General features: G+C 45.9%; 1 protein-coding gene across 1 annotated transcript; it reads right to left on the reverse strand.

Annotated features, from left to right (window-relative positions):
- Nucleotides 1-1,114: 1,114 nt before the first annotated feature.
- Nucleotides 1,115-18,757, reverse strand: AURKA (aurora kinase A). The gene is made up of 9 exons (XM_044297407.1): nt 18,502-18,757; nt 15,296-15,358; nt 12,937-13,222; nt 9,347-9,422; nt 8,952-9,143; nt 7,637-7,775; nt 6,257-6,405; nt 1,963-2,137; nt 1,115-1,625 (listed from the first exon to the last, which is right to left on the reverse strand). Exons 2-9 carry the CDS (start codon nt 15,350-15,352, stop codon nt 1,446-1,448), a joined length of 1,254 nt encoding a protein of 417 aa, XP_044153342.1. The 5' UTR covers nt 15,353-15,358; nt 18,502-18,757; the 3' UTR covers nt 1,115-1,445.
- Between the last annotated feature and the right edge of the window lie 104 nt (nt 18,758-18,861).

The following is an 18,861-nucleotide window of genomic DNA, read 5'->3' on the forward strand; positions in this document are numbered from 1 at the left end:
TTCAGGTACAACATTCAGTTTCTCACGCGCGTGCAAAATGCATTGCGCTTGGGCAGAAAAAAATTTAAAAAAATAAAAACTGAATGGAAACACAAACTAAGTCAAAACTGACTGAAATTGTGCGCCTACTGCATGGGTTTCCCACAATGCACCCTGAACACATCCAGCCCTCACCCGGCCTTAGGCTCCATTCACAATGCCTATTCTTGTCCGCAAGCTGCTGATGTTCTATCTTTTGCGGACCCAAAGATCGGGGCCGTGCTCCGCAATTGCGGATGCAGACAGCACACTGTACTGTCTGCATACATTCCGTCCCCATAGAGAATGAATGGGTCCGCACCCGTTCCGCAAAATTGCGGAACGGATGCGGACACGTACTGTGGACGTGTGAATGGAGCCTTAATACGAGTTCTGTTGTTCCTTCAGTCTTGGCTCCTGTATTAGGATTACTTTATGTTGTGATACATGTTCATATTTTAGGAGCTGTCGAATCAGCTTTAATGAGGTTTTTGTACTGGCAAGGGAACATCAGATTAATGTCCTCACATTTTTCACATCTCTAGGAACAAAACCTATTTGTCTTGGAGGAATGACAAATTGATTAATTTTGGGAACATGAATAAAGAGAAAAAGGACTGAGCACAAACCAGCAGGTGACACAAGGACCACATTAACATCCTGCATGTGTAAATGTAGCCTCCTGAATAGTCAGCTCCACTGTGTGCATCACCTGGGATTAGTATCCCCAGCCGTATCAAGTCCTTATAATGGACCATGTATAATAATGGGAGGGTGTATAGATATGGAAACCATGTTTCCTAGCAAAGCAGAACACACTTTAAGGCCTCATGCACACGACCGTTCCGTTTTTTTGCAGACAAGAATAGGACAAGTTATATTTTTTTAGCGAGGCCGCAGAACGGAGCAATGGATGCTGACATGGGTCCACTGTCAAAACAGCGGCTCGGATGCAGACCTAAACTGCACTAGGCCCATTTGGTTGCAATTCCTCCCCGTTTTCAAGATCTCTACTAAAACACTGCGGTTTCCATTCATAGAAAGAAACCACACCAGAAAAACATTAATTTTTTTTTATTATTATTTAAAATTCGTAAAAGTTTTCTTTTACACACATTGAAAAAAAAGACAGAACACATTAAAAATGTAAAGAATTTCTAACAGGTAAATTTACATAGTAGATCAGGACGACTCCGTCACAGATACAAGCAGCTGGTGAAGACTGCACCCGCAGCCTCAATAAATACATGACAGCATTCATAGCTCACTATTGCACTGTCATCCTTGCCTGAAAGATACAGATCTCATCCACAGGCTCTTCTTACACTTCCGTGTATTCACAGCAGGCCCTCGCTCTCAGGGAAATCGGGAATTACTAGATATCATGATGTGATGAACATTCTGTAGTGTGGCGCACCCATTTCAAGTCACTGAGTTTTGCCAGAGTTGTTCTCTGGCTTAGTGGGGTGCTTGGTGGAGTTCTGCACAATCCAGGGGTGTTCAAGTACATCCTTTAGAGGCAGCCTGTGGCTGGGGTTGTGCTTCAGCAGTTTAGAGATGAGGTCTCTGGCCCCCTCTGAGACATAAGGAGGGTATCGAAACTCCACCTGTGGAGAGTAGAGCACGGTGGTCAACAGAAAAAGGTGGGGTAGAAGCAGTGTCCATGCAAGTCTAATCTTAGTCTACCGATAAGGGTCCATTCACATGCCCACATCTGTTCCGCAATTTTGTGGAACAGGTGTGTACCTATTCATACCCATCACAGAAGCATCTACTGTGCAGAAATGCTCAGCCGGACAATACATAAACAATGCTTCTAGTGGCCCCTGGCATTAGAAGCAGCAGGTGCCTATACACAGTGAACAGCACTAGAAATGGGGTATAGCAGTGACACGTCTGGTCAGACAAACCATGGAACACTAGTTAGTCTGACTGAACACATACCTTTGAAATTCTGCGGTATGTTTCCTGGTGCGTTTCAGCTTCAAAGGGAGGCTTTCCGACCAGAAACTCGTAGCAGAGAACGCCGAGACTCCACAGGTCAACCTTTTCGTCATGCATTCGACCCTCAATCATTTCAGGGGGTAGGTAGTCCAAGGTGCCACACAGCGTGGTCCTCCTGAGGAAAAAATAAAGTTAATTCATTGGAATTAGAGTTGAACTCTGTCCAGATTCAGTACAGAAAGCGGAGATTAGTCAGATAATTTGAAAATTGGAGAGCATAAAACACGCTATGGAAAAACAGCATGGCCTTGGGTGAAGGCCACTCACATCATACCATGGGGAACGCAGCAGGAAGCTGTTACCATGACACTAGTCCTGTAATCTGTACTGAAGTACATTACGTGCTGCATGTCGTCTGTACCCCCTCAGGGTGATCGATACAAGAGTCCGTGGAAGGGAATAGCGAGATATAATGAGCACTTATTTTGATGATATTATCAGGGAATGCTGAAAATAAGCCCTGAACCCTGCAGAACTGTGGATTTAACTTAAAATATAAAATACTCTTCAGCTTGGTACAAAAACGTGGGGGGTCCAGGATTGTGGCCATTTTTATGCAGCCCCCAGAGCACATGGTGCCTCTTAATTTTTTTTTAATCTAGCCAGCAAAAGCAGCAATACTTATAATAATAAGTTAGTAAGTGACTGGTCTTAACTTCCTCTACATAAATGCTGTTTGCATTAGGGGTTGTCACTTCAGCAAACTTTTAATCAGATTACACAGTGTTCTAGTAAGTCTGGTTACCATGACTAGAAGCCTCAGGTCCGTACAGCAGCAGTCACTGGTTTTGGAGAATCTCTACAGTCAGATTGACAAAAGCCATTACTTTAATCATTTGGTCAAGATGACCCAGTGAAGAAATTCTTATCCCACTTGTTTCACATTGCTCTCGACCAGTTTACATGAAGCCTTCATCCCTCATTAGTTTCATATTGCTGCCTCATATCAGAGGAGGAAATGGAATAAAGTGTTTGCTACAGCTTATACCGACAGGTAGGGGGGGGGGGGGGGGGGGGGGGGGGAAGAGCAAGGGGACCTCAAGATAAATGCTGCTCCATTACACCAGAACCCGTTTCTGAATAAGGGTCCATTCACACGTCCGACACTGGCAATGTGCGTTCCACATTTTGCGGACCGCACATCGCCGGCACTTAATAGAAAATGCTTACTCTTGTCCGCAATTGCAGACAATAGGACATGTTCTATTTTTTATTTCGGGAACGGAATTGCAGACCCGGAAAGCACATCGTACGGCCCCATAGAATAAGTTGGCAATTCCGTTCCACAAAATGCGGAACAGAATTGCGGACGTGTGAATGGACCCTTACAGCTGCGAGCCTCTCCTGTATCTGCTTTCAGGTGGCGATCCAGGGCACGGTGTCAATATCGTACAATGAAGGCTTTCAATTAGTCATTTAGTCTCAAAATGCATTTTAAAAAGGATTCTTTTGTAAAGTTAAACACTTTTAAAATGCTTAAATTTGGGTATCTGGGGAAAAAGCTGTGACACAACCCGAACAATATGGCCACAAAGTCTGCAGAGCTGACATGTCCCTCATCATAGAAACTGACGTGTGACTGCACTGTACACCGTTCTTGAGGCAGCGACCTCATGACATACCCCATGACAGATGGTGCACCTCATTTTCACACTTACAAAATCAAACCCCTATTTGATGTTGCAGTGCCTTGGACCCAACCAATCCTACTGATGTCCATCTACTTTACCTTCCTCTCCCCATTATATTTTTGGGTACCATCTCCTTATAGAATCTTCTATATTTACCTGGGGGGGGGGGCCTCAGAACGTCAGTTCTTCAGCCTAAAGTGACAATTCAGTCTGCCCTCACTTCCCACAATATCACTCCTCCTCTCAGAAGAATCCATCCCTATTCTCCATCATGCTTAAAACACGTTTTAAAATGTTAAACCACTTTTTACTGTCCGACAGTCACCTCCTGGTCATTTTACCTTCACTTGCCAACTATCCACAGTTAACCAGGGGATTGTGTCAGCACAAAGTAAATCTGAACAAACCGTACTTACAAATGAGGATGAGAGCATGCACGTAGGGTTACAGGGCAAGACCACACAGAACATGGAGGTCTATGGGTCTCGCATAACTATACGGTGAATTTTTTATAGGAATATTACTCCTCAGGTACATTAGGTTATAATAAACAAATCAGGTACACTTCAAATATTTAGCCTTAAAAGGAAACCTGTCACCAGGATTTTGTGTATAGAGCCGAGTACATGGGTTGCTAGATGGCCGCTAGCACATCCGCAATACCCTGTCCCCATAGCTCTGTGTGCTTGAGTAAAAACACTGATTTGATACATATGCAAATTAACCTGAGATGAGTCCTGTCCCCGACTCATCTTACATACAGGACTCATCTCATGTTAAATTTACATATGTATCAAATTGTGCTTTTATTGTGTAAAAAAAATAAAGATAAAATTTGATACACTCGGTAACACTGACATGGAAAAAGATCTAGGAATTTTAATAAACCGCAAACTAAGCTGCAAAAAACAGTGTCAGGCAGCTGCTGCCAAGGCCAATAAGATAATGGGTTGCATCAAAAGGGGCATAGATGCCCGTGATAAGAACATAGTCCTACCACTTTACAAATCATTAGTCAGACCACACATGGAGTACTGTGTACAGTTCTGGGCTCCAGTGAACAAAGCAGACAGAGCTGGAGAAGGTCCAGAGGAGGGCAACTAAAGTAATAACTGGAATGGGGCAACTACAGTACCCTGAAAGATCAAAATTAGGGTTATTCACTTTAGAAAAAAAAAGACTGAGAGGAGATCTAATTAATATGTATAAATATATCAGGGGTCAGTACAGAGATCTATCCCATCATCTATTCATTCCCAGGACGGTGACTGTGACGAGGGGACATCCTCTGCGTCTGGAGGAAAGAAGGTTTGTACACAAACATAGAAGAGGATTCTTTACGGTAAGAGCAGTGAGACTATGGAACTCTCTGCCTGAGGAGGTGGTGATGGTGAGTACAATAAAGGAATTCAAGAGGGGCCTGGATGTATTTCTGGAGCTTAATAATATTACAGGCTATAGCTACTAGAGAGGGGTCGTTGATCCAGGGAGTTATTCTGATTGCCTGATTGGAGTCGGGAAGGAATTTTTATTCCCCTAAAGTGAGGAAAATTGGCTTCTACCTCACAGGTTTTTTTTGCCTTCCTCTGGATCAACTTACAGGATGACAGCCGAACTGGATGGACAAATGTCTTTTTTCAGCCTTATCTACTAAGTTACTATGTAAATTAACACGATATGAGTCCTGTCCCTGAGATGAGTCAGGGACAGGACTCATCTCAGGTTAATTTGCATATGTATCAAACCGGTGTTTACACAATAAAAGCACAGAGCTATGGGGACTGGGTATTGCGAATGTGCTAGCGGCCATCTAGCAACCCATGTCCTCAGCTCTATACACAAAATCCTGGTGACAGGTTCCCTTTAAAGATGACCTTTCACCTGGAAAAACATTGTGAACTAAGTATCCTGACATAAGCGGGGCCCAGGGATCTCACTGCACTTATTATCCCTCGGCGCCGCTCCGTTCAGCCGCGATGTCCTCCGGTATCTGCGCTCACTTGGTTATAGTAGGCGGAGTCTGCCCTTGTTCTGCTGGGCGTCTCCTCCTCCTAGGCTGTAACGCTGGCCAATCGCATCGCAGAGATCACAGCCTGGGAGGTTTTTTTTCTCCCAGGCTGTGAGCTCTGCGATTGGCCAGCACTACAGCATGAGAGAAGGAGATGCCCAGCAGAACATGGGCAGACTCCGCCTACTATAACCAAGTGAGCAAAGATACCGGAGGGCACAGCGGCCGAAGTGCAGTGAGATCCCTGGGCGCCGCTGTATATGTCATGATACTTAGTTCACAATGTTTTTCCAGGTCCTCTAAGTCTCATTCACATGTCAGTCATTTCTATCAGTTGATTGCGAGCCAAAACCAGTATTGGATCCTCCACAGACATAATGTATAAGGGAGAGCTCTGCTTCTGTTCGGTGTTGAGCCGCACCTGGGTTTTGGCTCAAAATCACTGATGGACATCACCGACGTGTGAATGAGGCTTTAGCCTCGTTCAGATCTGTAGGGAAGCGATCAGGCTGATGTTAGGATAGAAGGAAACAGACTCCACTGTAGTTGAAGCTGTCGGAGTTTGCAGTTTTGCTGGAAAGCAAGCATGACTCACCTGGAAGAGGGGGCATGCACTGACCACCCAAAGTCTGCAATCTTCAGCTCCCCGTTGGACCCCAGGAGGAGATTCTCAGGCTTGATGTCCCTGTGTATCACTTTTTTGGAGTGACAATAGAGAAGTGCATCTGCCAGCTCTGTGATGTACTGCAACGAGAGAACACTTCAAAGAACGAGGAGCATTTGTCTGCCCGTCACTGAAGACCAAAGGCTACTGCTGCCACCCAGGGAGAGCTCACACCCGAGTACCCAGCAATGGCCTATACAGACCAATAAACCTTTGCATGTGGTTTGGGTCTGTTCCATTTTCAAAGTCAATGAAGGAAATTGGTACATGCATTGCATATATACACAGCAGAATCCATGTAATACGGAAGGATCAGACCTTTCCATATATCATCCAATAATTCCAAATTGTTGCCTGTAAGCCCCACTTCATGTCTCCAAGAGAAGGAGCTCTGCTTTGCTGTCAATTACTGTAATAAATCCATCAGATTCAGTTTAAACCCTGCACTAATCAAATGGAAGAGCCAAAGATGAGCCGACAAGGATCAACTCAACGACACTCAAGACATTAGGGAGTTGTGGAAGCAGCATCTCATCAATCCAAAAAGCTGGAGAGGATTGAAAGACCATCGGCAGAAATAAGACCATTTGAAGGCAGTTTTACCCAAGATAAGGTTGGACAGAAAGCACAAGCTGTTACATCGACTTAGTAGGACCATACTATATATTTACAAAAATCATGTGTGGCGTCTGGGCATGGGAGGTTTGAAAGCTTTACACAAGTATTCAGGGGGGCCAGCAACAAACGTATAGTAAACTGGCCCATAGTTACATGCAGATTGATCAGGAGGGTCAAGTTAAAAAAAATAATCAAACGTTACAAGATTAGATGTGGTCAAGTCAATAAAACGTCAAAGTCCTCCAGTTAAATTCAGCCTTGACAATGTTGCAGAGGCCAGCAGCCAACATTGCATGGGTAGTCATGGTGACATTAGCGCTAGGGAAAAAGCACTCATTCAAGATGCTCCTCTGAGTGCTTGCAAGTATTAGATGTCGGCACAGAACAAATACAATCTCATTCACATGTGGAGCAGGGAGACAGCACTGTGCCATCTGAAGTGCTACTGCCATACAATACTAGCAGGAGTGATCCAACCAGCCCCCCCCCCACCAGTGAACACGGGCAGAACGTGGCTCCAGTTTCTAACAGTTTGTAGAATCTGAAACAGCAGCAGATCTGCAGGCAGGGAGAAGCAATCACGCGGCTTCCCTGGTTTATGGACAGACTTCTAAGGAGACATTATTTTGAGGAGTTTCCCTCCCTCTAGTCATAAGGTAACAATTTGAGAGGTCAGTGATACATTTTACTTACAGTGGCAGATCTCTTGTCATCAAATTTTGTGCACCTCTGAAGTTCCCTGTACAGCTCCCCACGGGGGGCATAATCCAAGATCAGGTAGACTCTGGTGGCATCGTGAAAGTAACCATAAAGCCTGAGAATGTTTGGATGCCTAAAACAGTGTACAAAGCTTAGTATTCGAGAGTCAAAAACAGACGTGTACAAGACCAATTAAAAGCCACCCCACATGCCAGCATTTCCGTTTCATGCCTTATCAGGTGTAGTTCACTTTCTGGAACTACACAGCTTTGTCAATCTTGTAGTGGACAGGGCTAGTCACCACAGCTCTGATGTCAATGGCAGCAGCGCTGCAGTGGAAATGCTCTGTCCACTGCAAAGTTAACAGATGTGTAGTTCTGGCACCGACTACTGGTGATGGAGCTACAGATGATCAGGTTGTCAAACAGCTAGGGATGGCCTATCCTGAGGACATCCCTTTAATATGGATATCAGCTTACTATGCTGTTAGGCTAATAGAGCCCCTCAGTACAGTGCTACATGTTCACTGTATTCTGGGTGGGTCAGAGTCTGCTGTGTCCATGAGGAGCACTTCCTTGCAGCCCCTGAGGAAGATAATAGTTGGCTACCATACACAGTAAGTACATGCAGATATACAGCCAATGTCACAGCAACAGTAGTGGTGGGTTATTGACACGAGGAAACAAGACGCAAGCAGAAATGGAGCCCTGCACTATATTCAGGTTTCTCCTATTCAGCAGTACTTTCCGTTACATTTATGGAGAAGTTAGGACTACTTAAATTGACTGTAGAAAGAAGCCCCCGTCTCACTCAGGAGTTCTAATACTTTAGAAGATTAAAGGGGGCTGTGTCACTTCAGCAAATAGCATTTATTATATAGAGAAAGTTACTACGGGTAGCTTACTGATGTATCGCAATTGTTCAACTTGCTTCTTTTGCAGGCTGGATTCATTTTTCCATTACACGATACACTGCTCGTTTACATGGTTACGAGTGATTGGATATAGAAATTTTTTTTTTTTTTTTTTTTTTTAATGCACCAGCAGATGTGCAGTCCCATGATCCTGGCCAGAGAGGTCAGCACTTTTTCCTATAGGGTGCAAGCACGGCCACCACTGGTTAATTGCATGGTGGTCATAACCATAGAAACAGTGTAGAATGTAATTAAAAAAATAAAAATAATGAATCAAGCCAGAAAAGGAGGAAATATGGACAACAATGCATTAGTAAGTGGCTTGTATTAACTTTATCTACATGATAAATGCCACTTGTAGTGACAAAACCCCCTTTAAACTGCAGAAGAACCCACCTCAAGTGAGACTGGATTTCCACCTCTCTCCGTAGCTGATGCTCCACCCCAGCTTTCTCCAGCTGGGACTTGAACAGAACCTTCAGTGCCAGGATGAATTTACTCTGCTTCTCCCGAGCCAAGTACACATTGCCAAACTTTCCTTTTCCTAGAGGACGTCCAATCTCAAAGTCTTCAAGACACCACTGCTTTCTGTGGTAACAAACAAGACACGTTTATAATATATTTTCTGTACATTGTGCAGACTGAGGGATGGGGAGCCCATGTACAAACTTGAGCACCTTTGAAACAGTCACACGCAAAACAGTTCAGTTGGGCTCATGGGGAGGGCATATTACACTATAAAATCCCGATATTGCAACCAAAATCATTTTAAAAAAAATCTAGCTACTCACTTTTTACCCTCTTCCTTGGGAACGGGTGTGGCCAGAGCCATGTTCTGTTCAGCAGCCTTCTTTTCTACATCTGATCCTAGTAAAAGAACCAAATACATTAGTCCAACACCAATCTGGACAGGAATTAAAAAAATAAAATAATTACAATTTCTCAGGGTATGATTTGACCCTAGCTTGTCATCCTAGTCTACAAAGATTTTGCATGCAGATACAAATTGGACAGAAATTACAACGCTGCTCTTAGTAAGGGTCTGCCTGCTACGTTTTACTTTCTCTCATTCTAACACAACCGCCTGCATTGGTTGCATTATATAGGAAGTGAAAAAACCTACAAGAAAAAATAAAAAAAAGTTTATAATTACTCTTACCGGTAATTTGATTCTCCAGAGTCCATGACAGCACCAGGAGAGAGGATCCTCCACCCTGGACAGGAAACCCATAGATATTTAAGGAGGGGCCTCTCCATTCCTCAGTGGTCTTCAGAGATGGAGAGCATCCCCAATAATTATCCTAATTCCATTGCATTTAAGGCCTCATTCACATCACCGTTTCTCCTTGACGTTCTCCGGCTCTGTTGAGGAGCAGGAGAATGGAAAGGACGGATTCTGCAGATAACTGAGCGTAACAGAGCCTAAAGACCCCATAAACTATAATGGGGTCCGTTCGGTGTCTGCTCAGAACATGATTCCTTGAATTTTCCCCTTTGCTGTGCACCCTGTGTACCATAACCAAGACCCATCACCAAAACCAAGGGAGGGAATATAAGGGTGCTTATCCATGGACTCTGGAAAATCTAATTACCGGTAAGAGTAATTATTTTTCCCCTCGTCCTATGACAGCACCAGGAGATAAATAACTAGGGTGGGATAACAGCCTGCAAGACTCTACACCCAAAGGAAAGGTCAGACAGAAGAAAGGTCCAGTCTATAGAAGGTTAGAGCAGAAGACCAGGTATCCGCTTTGCAAATGTTAAGAATAGACACATCTGCTCACGAAGTAGATACCGCTCTTGTGGAGTGAAATGTCCAACTCATAGGTACCGGTTTCTGTAAGGAAACATAAGCTAGACAGATAGCTTGCTTCATCCAGCTGGCTATGGAAATTGTGCTAGCAGCCTTTATTAGAACCTGAATACTAGATAAACAAGGCTCATGACTTCATTCTCTAGTAGCATCCAGGTAGACTAGAACACCTCTTAACGTCTAGGTAACTAAACTCCAATTCCTTCTGATACCTGGGATTGGTTCCAAAGGACGGAAGAACTACCTCCTGATATTTATGGAAGTTTGACACTACCTTGGGAAGAAAAGCTGGGTCTGGTCTAAGAACAATTCTATCCTCCTGGATGGAAGTATATGGGGGGGGGATTGATAGACAAGGCCTGGATGTCCCCTATCCTTCTAGCTGACTTGATTGCTACTAAAAAAGGTACATTCTGATAGGTCTCAGAAATTGTTTCAAAGAGTCCTTTCAAACAAACAATAAATGTAGGTCCCAGGGAGGAACTTGGAAAATCCTAGACGGAACGTCCCTTGCTATTGCTTTACAAAATCTCATAAGAGGATGGACAGCTAATCTAACGTCAAACAAAATGCTTAAAAGCTGAAATCTGCACCTTTATAGTACTAAAGGGAAAGACTACTCTAGACCCTTCTGAAGGAATTGCAAAGTCCTGGGAATAGAGAGGCTACACTGTGGGACAGGATCAATTCCCAGGAAAGCAAAGCTGCACAGGTTCTAGCATAAACTCTAGTGGTTACCGGTTTCCTACTTTTAAGGAAGGTGGTAATAACGGATTCAGACAATCCCCTATGCATTAGCAGTGACCTTTCAAAAATCAGGCCGTCAAGTGAAGGCCCTTTACTGGAGGGTGGATGACTGGCCCCTGGCTTAATTAACCCAGATCTCTGGTAGCACTCCAGACTCCATGACTGAAAGAAGCGTCAGCCACGTGAACCAAGCACGACGGGGCCAAGAAGGTGCTATCATAATCACCAAATCCCTGTCCTATCTTGAGAACCCTAGGGATCAGCTGAAGAGGTGGGAATGCATAGAGAAAACCCCGGTCCCATGACTGTAGAAAGGAATCCACCGCTGAAGAAAATGCTCTTGTGAAGAGGGAACTTTTCCACCTTTCTGTTAGACCGTGTAGAGCAATCCACCAATGGTTCCCCCAATATAAAATATCTGTGCATTTCCTGTCCTGGGTGGAGGATCCTCTCTCCTGGTGCAGTCATAGGACAAATTGGGGGGGGGGGGGGGGGAGAAGAGACACAGATCTGGCATTTTCACACTTTTTCGGCCAGCATGGGAATGCAAGAAACTGGAACAGAACGGATCCTGGTGCACTTTGTTCCAGTTTGTTTAGTTTTGTCCCCATTGACAATGAACGGGGACAAAACGCAAGTGTTGTGCTGTGGTTTTGAGAGGCTGCTGGATCTGAAAACCAGACAGCACAACGCAGATGTGAAAGTAGCCCAGGACTTCCACCAGAACAAAAATCTAGACTATCCTGTTAGAGATGTTAGTCTCAAGGTACCTGCCAAGACAGCACAAGTGCAGTCCTCTGCATTCTTGAGGAGGTGGCAAACATTTATGGTACATCCAGTAATTTAAGAGGTTTATCATCTCAGACATCACTAGGATATGCCCCCAACATCTGATAGGTGCGAGTCCCACCTCTGGAGTCTGCAAGGTAAAAGGAAGACACATGCCACCCTTGAAGGGGTTCTCCGGGCATTTAATATTGATGACCTATCCTCAGGATAGGTCATCAATATATCAGATTGGTGGGGGTCCGACACCCCCACCGATCAGCTGTTTGAAAAGGAGGCACGTGCCAGCGCTTCCTCCTCTTCACGGTTTACCTTCTCGCTGTTGCCTCTGCAGCGGTGAGCAGGTGTAATTACACCTAACCATCCAAATAATTTCAATGGGACGGATTGCTCCCATACAAGTGTATGGGAACGATCCGTCCCATTGAAATGAATGGGGCGGCTTGGGTTAAATTACACCTGCTCACCGCTGCAAAGGCGACGGCGAGAAGGTAAACCTTGAAGAGGAGGCAGCGCTGGCACGGAGTGCGTCTCCTCTTCAAATAGCTGATCGGCAGGGATGCCAGGTGTCATGCCCCCCGGTGATCTGATATTGATGACCTATCCTGAGGATAGGTCATGAATATTAAAAGCCCGGAGAACCCCTTTAATTTCTATGGTAGAGCAGAAAATAGCCAAGCACTGGCTCAGCCATTTCCATAAGCCCCATAGAAGTGAAAGGAGCTGCAGCAGTGTTTGCATGGTGCGCTTTCCATTCATTTAAAGGGGACTGCCAAAAATAGCCAAGCGCACACCCTGCTAATTTTGGCACTCCCATAGAAATGAACGACGGGTGGCTGTGCATGCTGGTGCGCCCTCCATTGCGGGCTCAGTTCTAAGTTAAGGGTCCCAAAAGGAGGAACCCGCACGTATCAAACACAGGGAGCATGTCCTAGCTTTATGTATCCGATTCAATAAGAAGTTTATTATAGAACAATCCTGAAACATGAGGGTCGATTGTGGTATCCATTATAATTCCAGCAGGGAACATCTTACCCACTGAGCTACTGGTCAGTGTTGGGTCCTTGTTCTCATTCACCAGCTGTGGTTTGCATGGATGTTGTATGGGAGCAGTAGGCTTTGGTTGAGTCTGATTGGTCAGCTGTGCAGTCTGTTGCTTCTGATTGGGTACCAAAGGCTTTTGAATCGGGACTCTCTGTGGCATGTTGGAGGAGCAGAGAATTCTCTGTGGAGCTGTGCCACTTACAGCTTGCTTTCCCTGTGTGGCATGTTGCTGGGTAACTGGAATACGTTTTGGTCCATCAGCAATAGAGGTCAAGCTCTGGAAAGAAAATATGCAAGAAATAAGATGGAATCATCCCGACTTTCCACCATCAGCACTGCTGTCACGTAAAGAGTAACTAAACTTGAGTAAAATTTTAATAAGGTGTTCCAAATGCCCAAATAGTTTCTTATAAACTTTATTAAAGGCATTGTAATTTTTATCAGTTTCCACCCCCTAAAGCACACCATTCCCTGTGAGCTTAAAATTGACATTTCTGTACACCGCCAACTGTAGACATTTTATGAATGGGGCCGCAGCAGCAATGCCTATGGGCAGGAGCGCATATTGCTGCTCCTGTCCCACGGAGGATTACCAACTCCTGCCTGCTCCGCTAACATAATAGCAGACATGCACTTCTTCCCACTATTTCTGTAACTCTTAGCAGTAAACTGGAGCCATGTACAGCAAGACATTCACTGCCATGACCGTCTGAGATGGTACAACCCCTTTAAAAGGATAACTGTCAAATTTAGACCCCAATTTCAATTTTCATATATGTAGTTACTAATAAGATGATATTCCAGAATCAGTTACTATTAGGCTGACTTACCCCATATTTAATAAGATTCAGCCCTTAGCAACCAGTCTGCATAAAACTGCAGTTTCACTATTCAGTTAAGATGGCCACCACTGCCCTCAACCTGAGGCTAATCCAGCCTGCCCTCACTAGCCAGTAACAATAGCCCCCCAAAAGTGTCAGTAACCAGAGCCCTCCCCCTAAAGGGTTAATCTCCTGCAGCACAAAGGGGTCCTCTTACCACATGTTGCTTTCATTTATACACTGAGCAGATGGCAGATCTCCCTTCCCTGCTCTGCTTCAACTCTGCATTCTCCAGCTCTGCTGAGTGAGGGAGCCTCTGCCAAGCGCAGGGACAGGGAGAAGTGCACACAGCCCAGGCACTGTTAGCTGCTGGGGAGGACCTGGCTTTAATCATTTACTTACAGTCCCTGGCTGTCTAATCTGACCTTGCACGCTGCGTGCTTCTGCGTCCTCCAACACATAGACAGACCATGCCTAGCAACCCTATTTTAAGCACAGGGAACAAAAAACTGTGGAATTAGGGGGTAATTGAATACACAGTGAAAAGTTGAAATAGGGCCACCAAGGAGATATTAATCACCACAATTCAATACTAAAAAATAAATAAATAAAAAAGTTATACTTTAAGTCTAATTACAAATCTAACCTACTTGAGAATGCAAACCATTGTACCCAAATATCAGTCATTTCAAGATGAACAAGCATGTGCTGTCTGGCCACAGCTTTCTCCCACCCACACCCCTCTGGCAGCCTTCTCCCCAACTTGGTGGGGGCCACCATACATATTAGAAGGCTGGTTCCGCGCACACAGGTTTTCCGGGTTCAGGGCTGAGCCTGCATATAAGCTTTTCTTTATTCCCCGATGACATACGAGTGGAGCATTTACCTGCTCCAATGCTCTGTTGTGTGCTGTGACATATTGGGTTTTGCATCACTATGCCAAGCAGACTTCTGCCCACCAGGGAGCCAGGTGACATTACTGATACAGATGGATGGCTTATAGCACGGCCTCCGGCAGTGCTACAAGCCATCCATCTGTGCCAGTGACATCACCAGGCAGAAGTCTCTGCTTGGCATAGTGATGCAAAACCCGGTACATCACCGTCCGTAAACAAAACAAACAAAACACCCGTGCTGTGTGATAAAGCATCAGAGCAAGGAAATGCTCCACTCGTATGGAGTCGGGGAATAAAGCAAAGCTTTTGCCCAGACCCAGAGAATCCCTTTAAAAGATGTAGCTATTGATTAGCTATCCTCAGTATGGGTTATCAATAGGGATAAGCGAATCGACGTTGGATAGAATAGCCAAAGTCAATTCGCATAAAACTTCGTTCTAATACTGTACGGTGCAGCCTCCAGCTATTAAAACTACAGTGGATAGAAATAGAAGCAGAAGGCCCAGTCCAACTCTCAGGAGCCCCCTGAAATGGTGAAAACATTAACACCGCTGCACCATTACAGATGATGGCTTTATACGGACGCCCACAATAAGCCACGACAGAGCAGACTCTCCCAGTATCACCCCATACCTTCACATTGCAGCCAGAAAATCCACTGCGGTTCTCTTTGGCTGATCGCTGATCCATAGTGTCCTGCAATAACAGAATATCAATGGGTCAAATGTCTGCAAACTGGACCTTTTATCAAAAACCTTACCTATGCGACATTGAATACTTTTATGTTAGGGTTTTCGGAGACTTTTACACTGATGACCTATCCTGAGGACAGACAGGTCATCAGTAACTAAGCAGTGGGTGTCCGACACCGTGGACCCTGCCCATCAGCTGTTTAGAGAAGGCGCCAGTGGTCACAGCTCAGCCCAATTCACTTCTAGCGCATGGGCATGTCACTGGCCTAGGAAAAGCCGCGTCACTGACAGGAACACCGGTGCCTACTCAAACCACTGATCCCGGGTGTCCGACCCAGAGGATAGGTCATCAGTATAAAAAGCTCGGAAAACTGATACAAAAAGTATTTCACAGCAAAGATGGCGAACAGGCACAACATTTAGAGGATGTTACAAGACAGACGGTGGTTTCTCATCCACATTTGTATTTTTTCTGAATTTTGAGGAGACTATCGCCACTAATAGAAAAAGTTGCAGTGAGCTGTCAAGTAAATCACTTGCAAGCAGCATTAAAAAACAAAACAGGCACAAAACAGGCATGAAAGTGGGCACAAAAAGCACGATTTCAAGAACTGAATGAATTTAAGGCCAGTGATCTTGAAGCCCGGCATCATATACAGTCGAGTTCAACTGTAGGTTCTGGGCATGAAAACTGGCATCAAAGTGGGCAGATAGACAATTTTCAATGCGTTGAATAAGCAACTGATGTTTAAGGGGTTAAATAAACTCAGACCATTGATCTCGCACTGCCAACATACGGAGGGCAATGGCCGCTCCATATGCAGTTGAGATCAGTGGCATGAATCTGTGCGGGCCAGGCTGAACTCAACTGTACATGCCAGGGCTCCAGATCGCAGCCAATGCGACTTAAAATTGGAAAATGGCGGCAAGACTTTGTAGTCTTGTCGCCATTTGCGCCTAGACCCTCCGCTGCTCTGCCGCTTTCACACATGCGTTAAACTGACATGGCACACACTGCTGTCAGCGCGTGCCATGTTCTTCTCAACAGCACAGGGGAGAAAGTCAGTCCCTCCCCCTGTGCCACTGCCACCAGTGGGCTGATAGCACTGCGCCACCAATGAATATAGTTTATGCCTGAATACAAACGCAGGCTGCGGGTGCCAGCAAATATCCCATACCCGGCACCCAGCCGCTATGACTGTGCGCTGCGACCCGCCACCATTAACCAGTCAGATGCGGCACATCGCAGTGCCGGGTATGGGATATAGCCGGCACCAGCAGCATGCGTTTGTATTCAGGCATTAATTATATTCATTGATGGCGCGGTGCGCCCCCGCCCCTTCCCCCCAGTATTATAAAGTAGAATCATTGGTGGGGCAACGAACGGGGCGTGGTTACCGTGACCGCTGCCTCCTTGACTTCAAGCATGTGTGGAGAAGTGCGCCAGGCAGGGGATAAAACATTTTCAGTACTTTTGCTGCATCTGCCTTCAGGAAGAAAGGCATCAGAAACACTGCTTGCGGCTTGGGATGGTTTTGGGAGGTGACAGGTTCCCTTTAAGTTTGGGGCATTTCTAGGCAGTCCATGCTCCAGAAATTCATGTCTACTCCAGTTATGAGGTGGGCAGTGGGCGAGCACCACAATGGGAAGTGGACAAAACTGGTGTCCATGTTTTGCAGGACAGCAGTTTGCAAAATAGACACGTTTCGTAAATCAAGGTTCAGTCCTGCCCCTGCTCATAACCAACTTGCCACCAGCCCCTCCACTGATGTACCCCATTCAGGTGGCCTTGAAGGCCCAGGTGTGCAACTGGCCGCAGAGCCCACTGAACCAAGCCCCTTCCTGGTCCCGCAGAACGAAGCAGCAGCGGAAAAAAGGACAGATGAGTGGTGGTTTATATGCAGGGGCACTGGTCAGGACACCAGGGGTTGTTGACTCCAAGGCTAAACAACCTCATTTTTTTAAAGGGGGTTATCCGATAATTAAAACTCTTGGACAAGCCCTCTTTCCAAAACAATCATAGGTACTTTCACACTAGCGTTTTGGTTTCAGTTTGAGAGCTGTTCAGGGCTCTCACAAGTGGTCCAAAACAGATCAGTTTTGCCCTTAATGCATTCTGAATGGAAAAGGATCCGCTCAGAATGCATCGGTTTGCCTCCGATCAGTCTCCATTCCGCTCTGGAGGCTGCCTGCAGCGTTTTTGGTGTCCGTCTGATGAAACGGCGCCCCGCTCTTAGCCAGGGAGTAGGAGCTCAAGTTCTCGCGACAATCGCAGATCCTTCTCCTATGAGAACTTGAGCTCCTACTCCCTAGCTAAGAGCGGGGCGCTCTGATTGGATGCAGCCAGCGAGAAATAAAAGTCCACGCCTAGAATAACCTAGTCACCTCTTTGGCACAAGAGGCGCCAAAAGATACAGGGACCACAGTTGACAAACAGGGGGTTCTTTAGAAAAAGTGCCAAGACATCAGGGGGGGGGGGGCTGCACTATAAAAAGGTAAGATAATTAGATTAAGGATATCCAGGAAAAAGGTCCTCTTTAAGCCACGTGATACATGAACGTGTCATCCCTCGCCCTAGGAAAAGCAGAGAGAGGGCCACAGCGCTCACAGGAACACTGCTGCCTTTTCAAACAGCTAATCGGTGGGTGTCCCAGGTGTCAGACCCCCAACTGATCAGATTGATTACCTACCCTGCGGATGGGTAATCAGTAAGAAAAATCTCAGAAACCCCCCTCTAACAATCACATTGACAGTCAGCTCACAGAGCTGACCAGCATCCGCTGACCAGCACCCACAAACCAGAATGTGGAGGGTCTCCTGACTGGCTAAGAAGGGCTACCCTTGACAAACCCCCTAATAAAAGTGGGGTCACAAAGTGATCAAGTGACACCCTTCAGATATTTGACGGGTACCCTGCTTTCCATAAGCCATTCACTTCCCTACATTGGAGGAAGAAGCAACTAACCCAGGCCACACCATAATGTTAGAGTGCAAGCTCCTGGGCACAGGCTCGGCTAACAGACCAGATAAGATGTACTAGGAGGGGCTGAGCCATCCAGGACAAGCCCTGCTGCCCGGCCACATTAGAGTGCAAGCTCCTGGGCACGGACATTGCCCTCTAGCAAGCCGCTGGGTTCAGTCACACACCTCGGTTCGCGCAGGACACGTCTCAGCACACACGGGAACGGTCCTCCTCACACTCCGCGGCTTGTTACCAGCAATGAGGCCTCCTTCTTCTTCCTCCGACCCCCGGGGCCTCGTTCACTCCACGCCCCACATCCACCAACCGCTCGGCTCCTAAGCGATTCAAAACCGCCCGCTTAGAAAGTGCTTTAACCCGCTCTCGACGCTGATTGGCTACAGCTTAGTAAGCGCTCGAAGACGATTGGTTGACTGGGAATTTAACCGTTGAAGTTTTGACGCAGAACGTCATGATGCAAGGCGGAGAGGAGGAGAAACGCCTGCGCACTAAGAAACCTGGAGGTTGTGGGGGGAGTCAGTGACGTC

This window comes from Bufo gargarizans, chromosome 6 (genome assembly GCF_014858855.1).
Source record: "Bufo gargarizans isolate SCDJY-AF-19 chromosome 6, ASM1485885v1, whole genome shotgun sequence".
Lineage (NCBI taxonomy): Eukaryota > Metazoa > Chordata > Amphibia > Anura > Bufonidae > Bufo > Bufo gargarizans.

Coding starts and splice junctions, on each gene's coding strand:
- AURKA (XM_044297407.1), bottom strand. CDS start 15,352: ATGGATCAGCGATCAGCCAAAGAGAACCGCAGTGGATTTTCTGGCTGC. Junction 13,223..15,295: donor TTTCTGGCTGCAATGTGAAG/GTATGGGGTGAT, acceptor TTTTCTTTCCAG/AGCTTGACCTCTATTGCTGA. Junction 6,406..7,636: donor ATGACAAGAGATCTGCCACT/GTAAGTAAAATG, acceptor CTCTCGTTGCAG/TACATCACAGAGCTGGCAGA.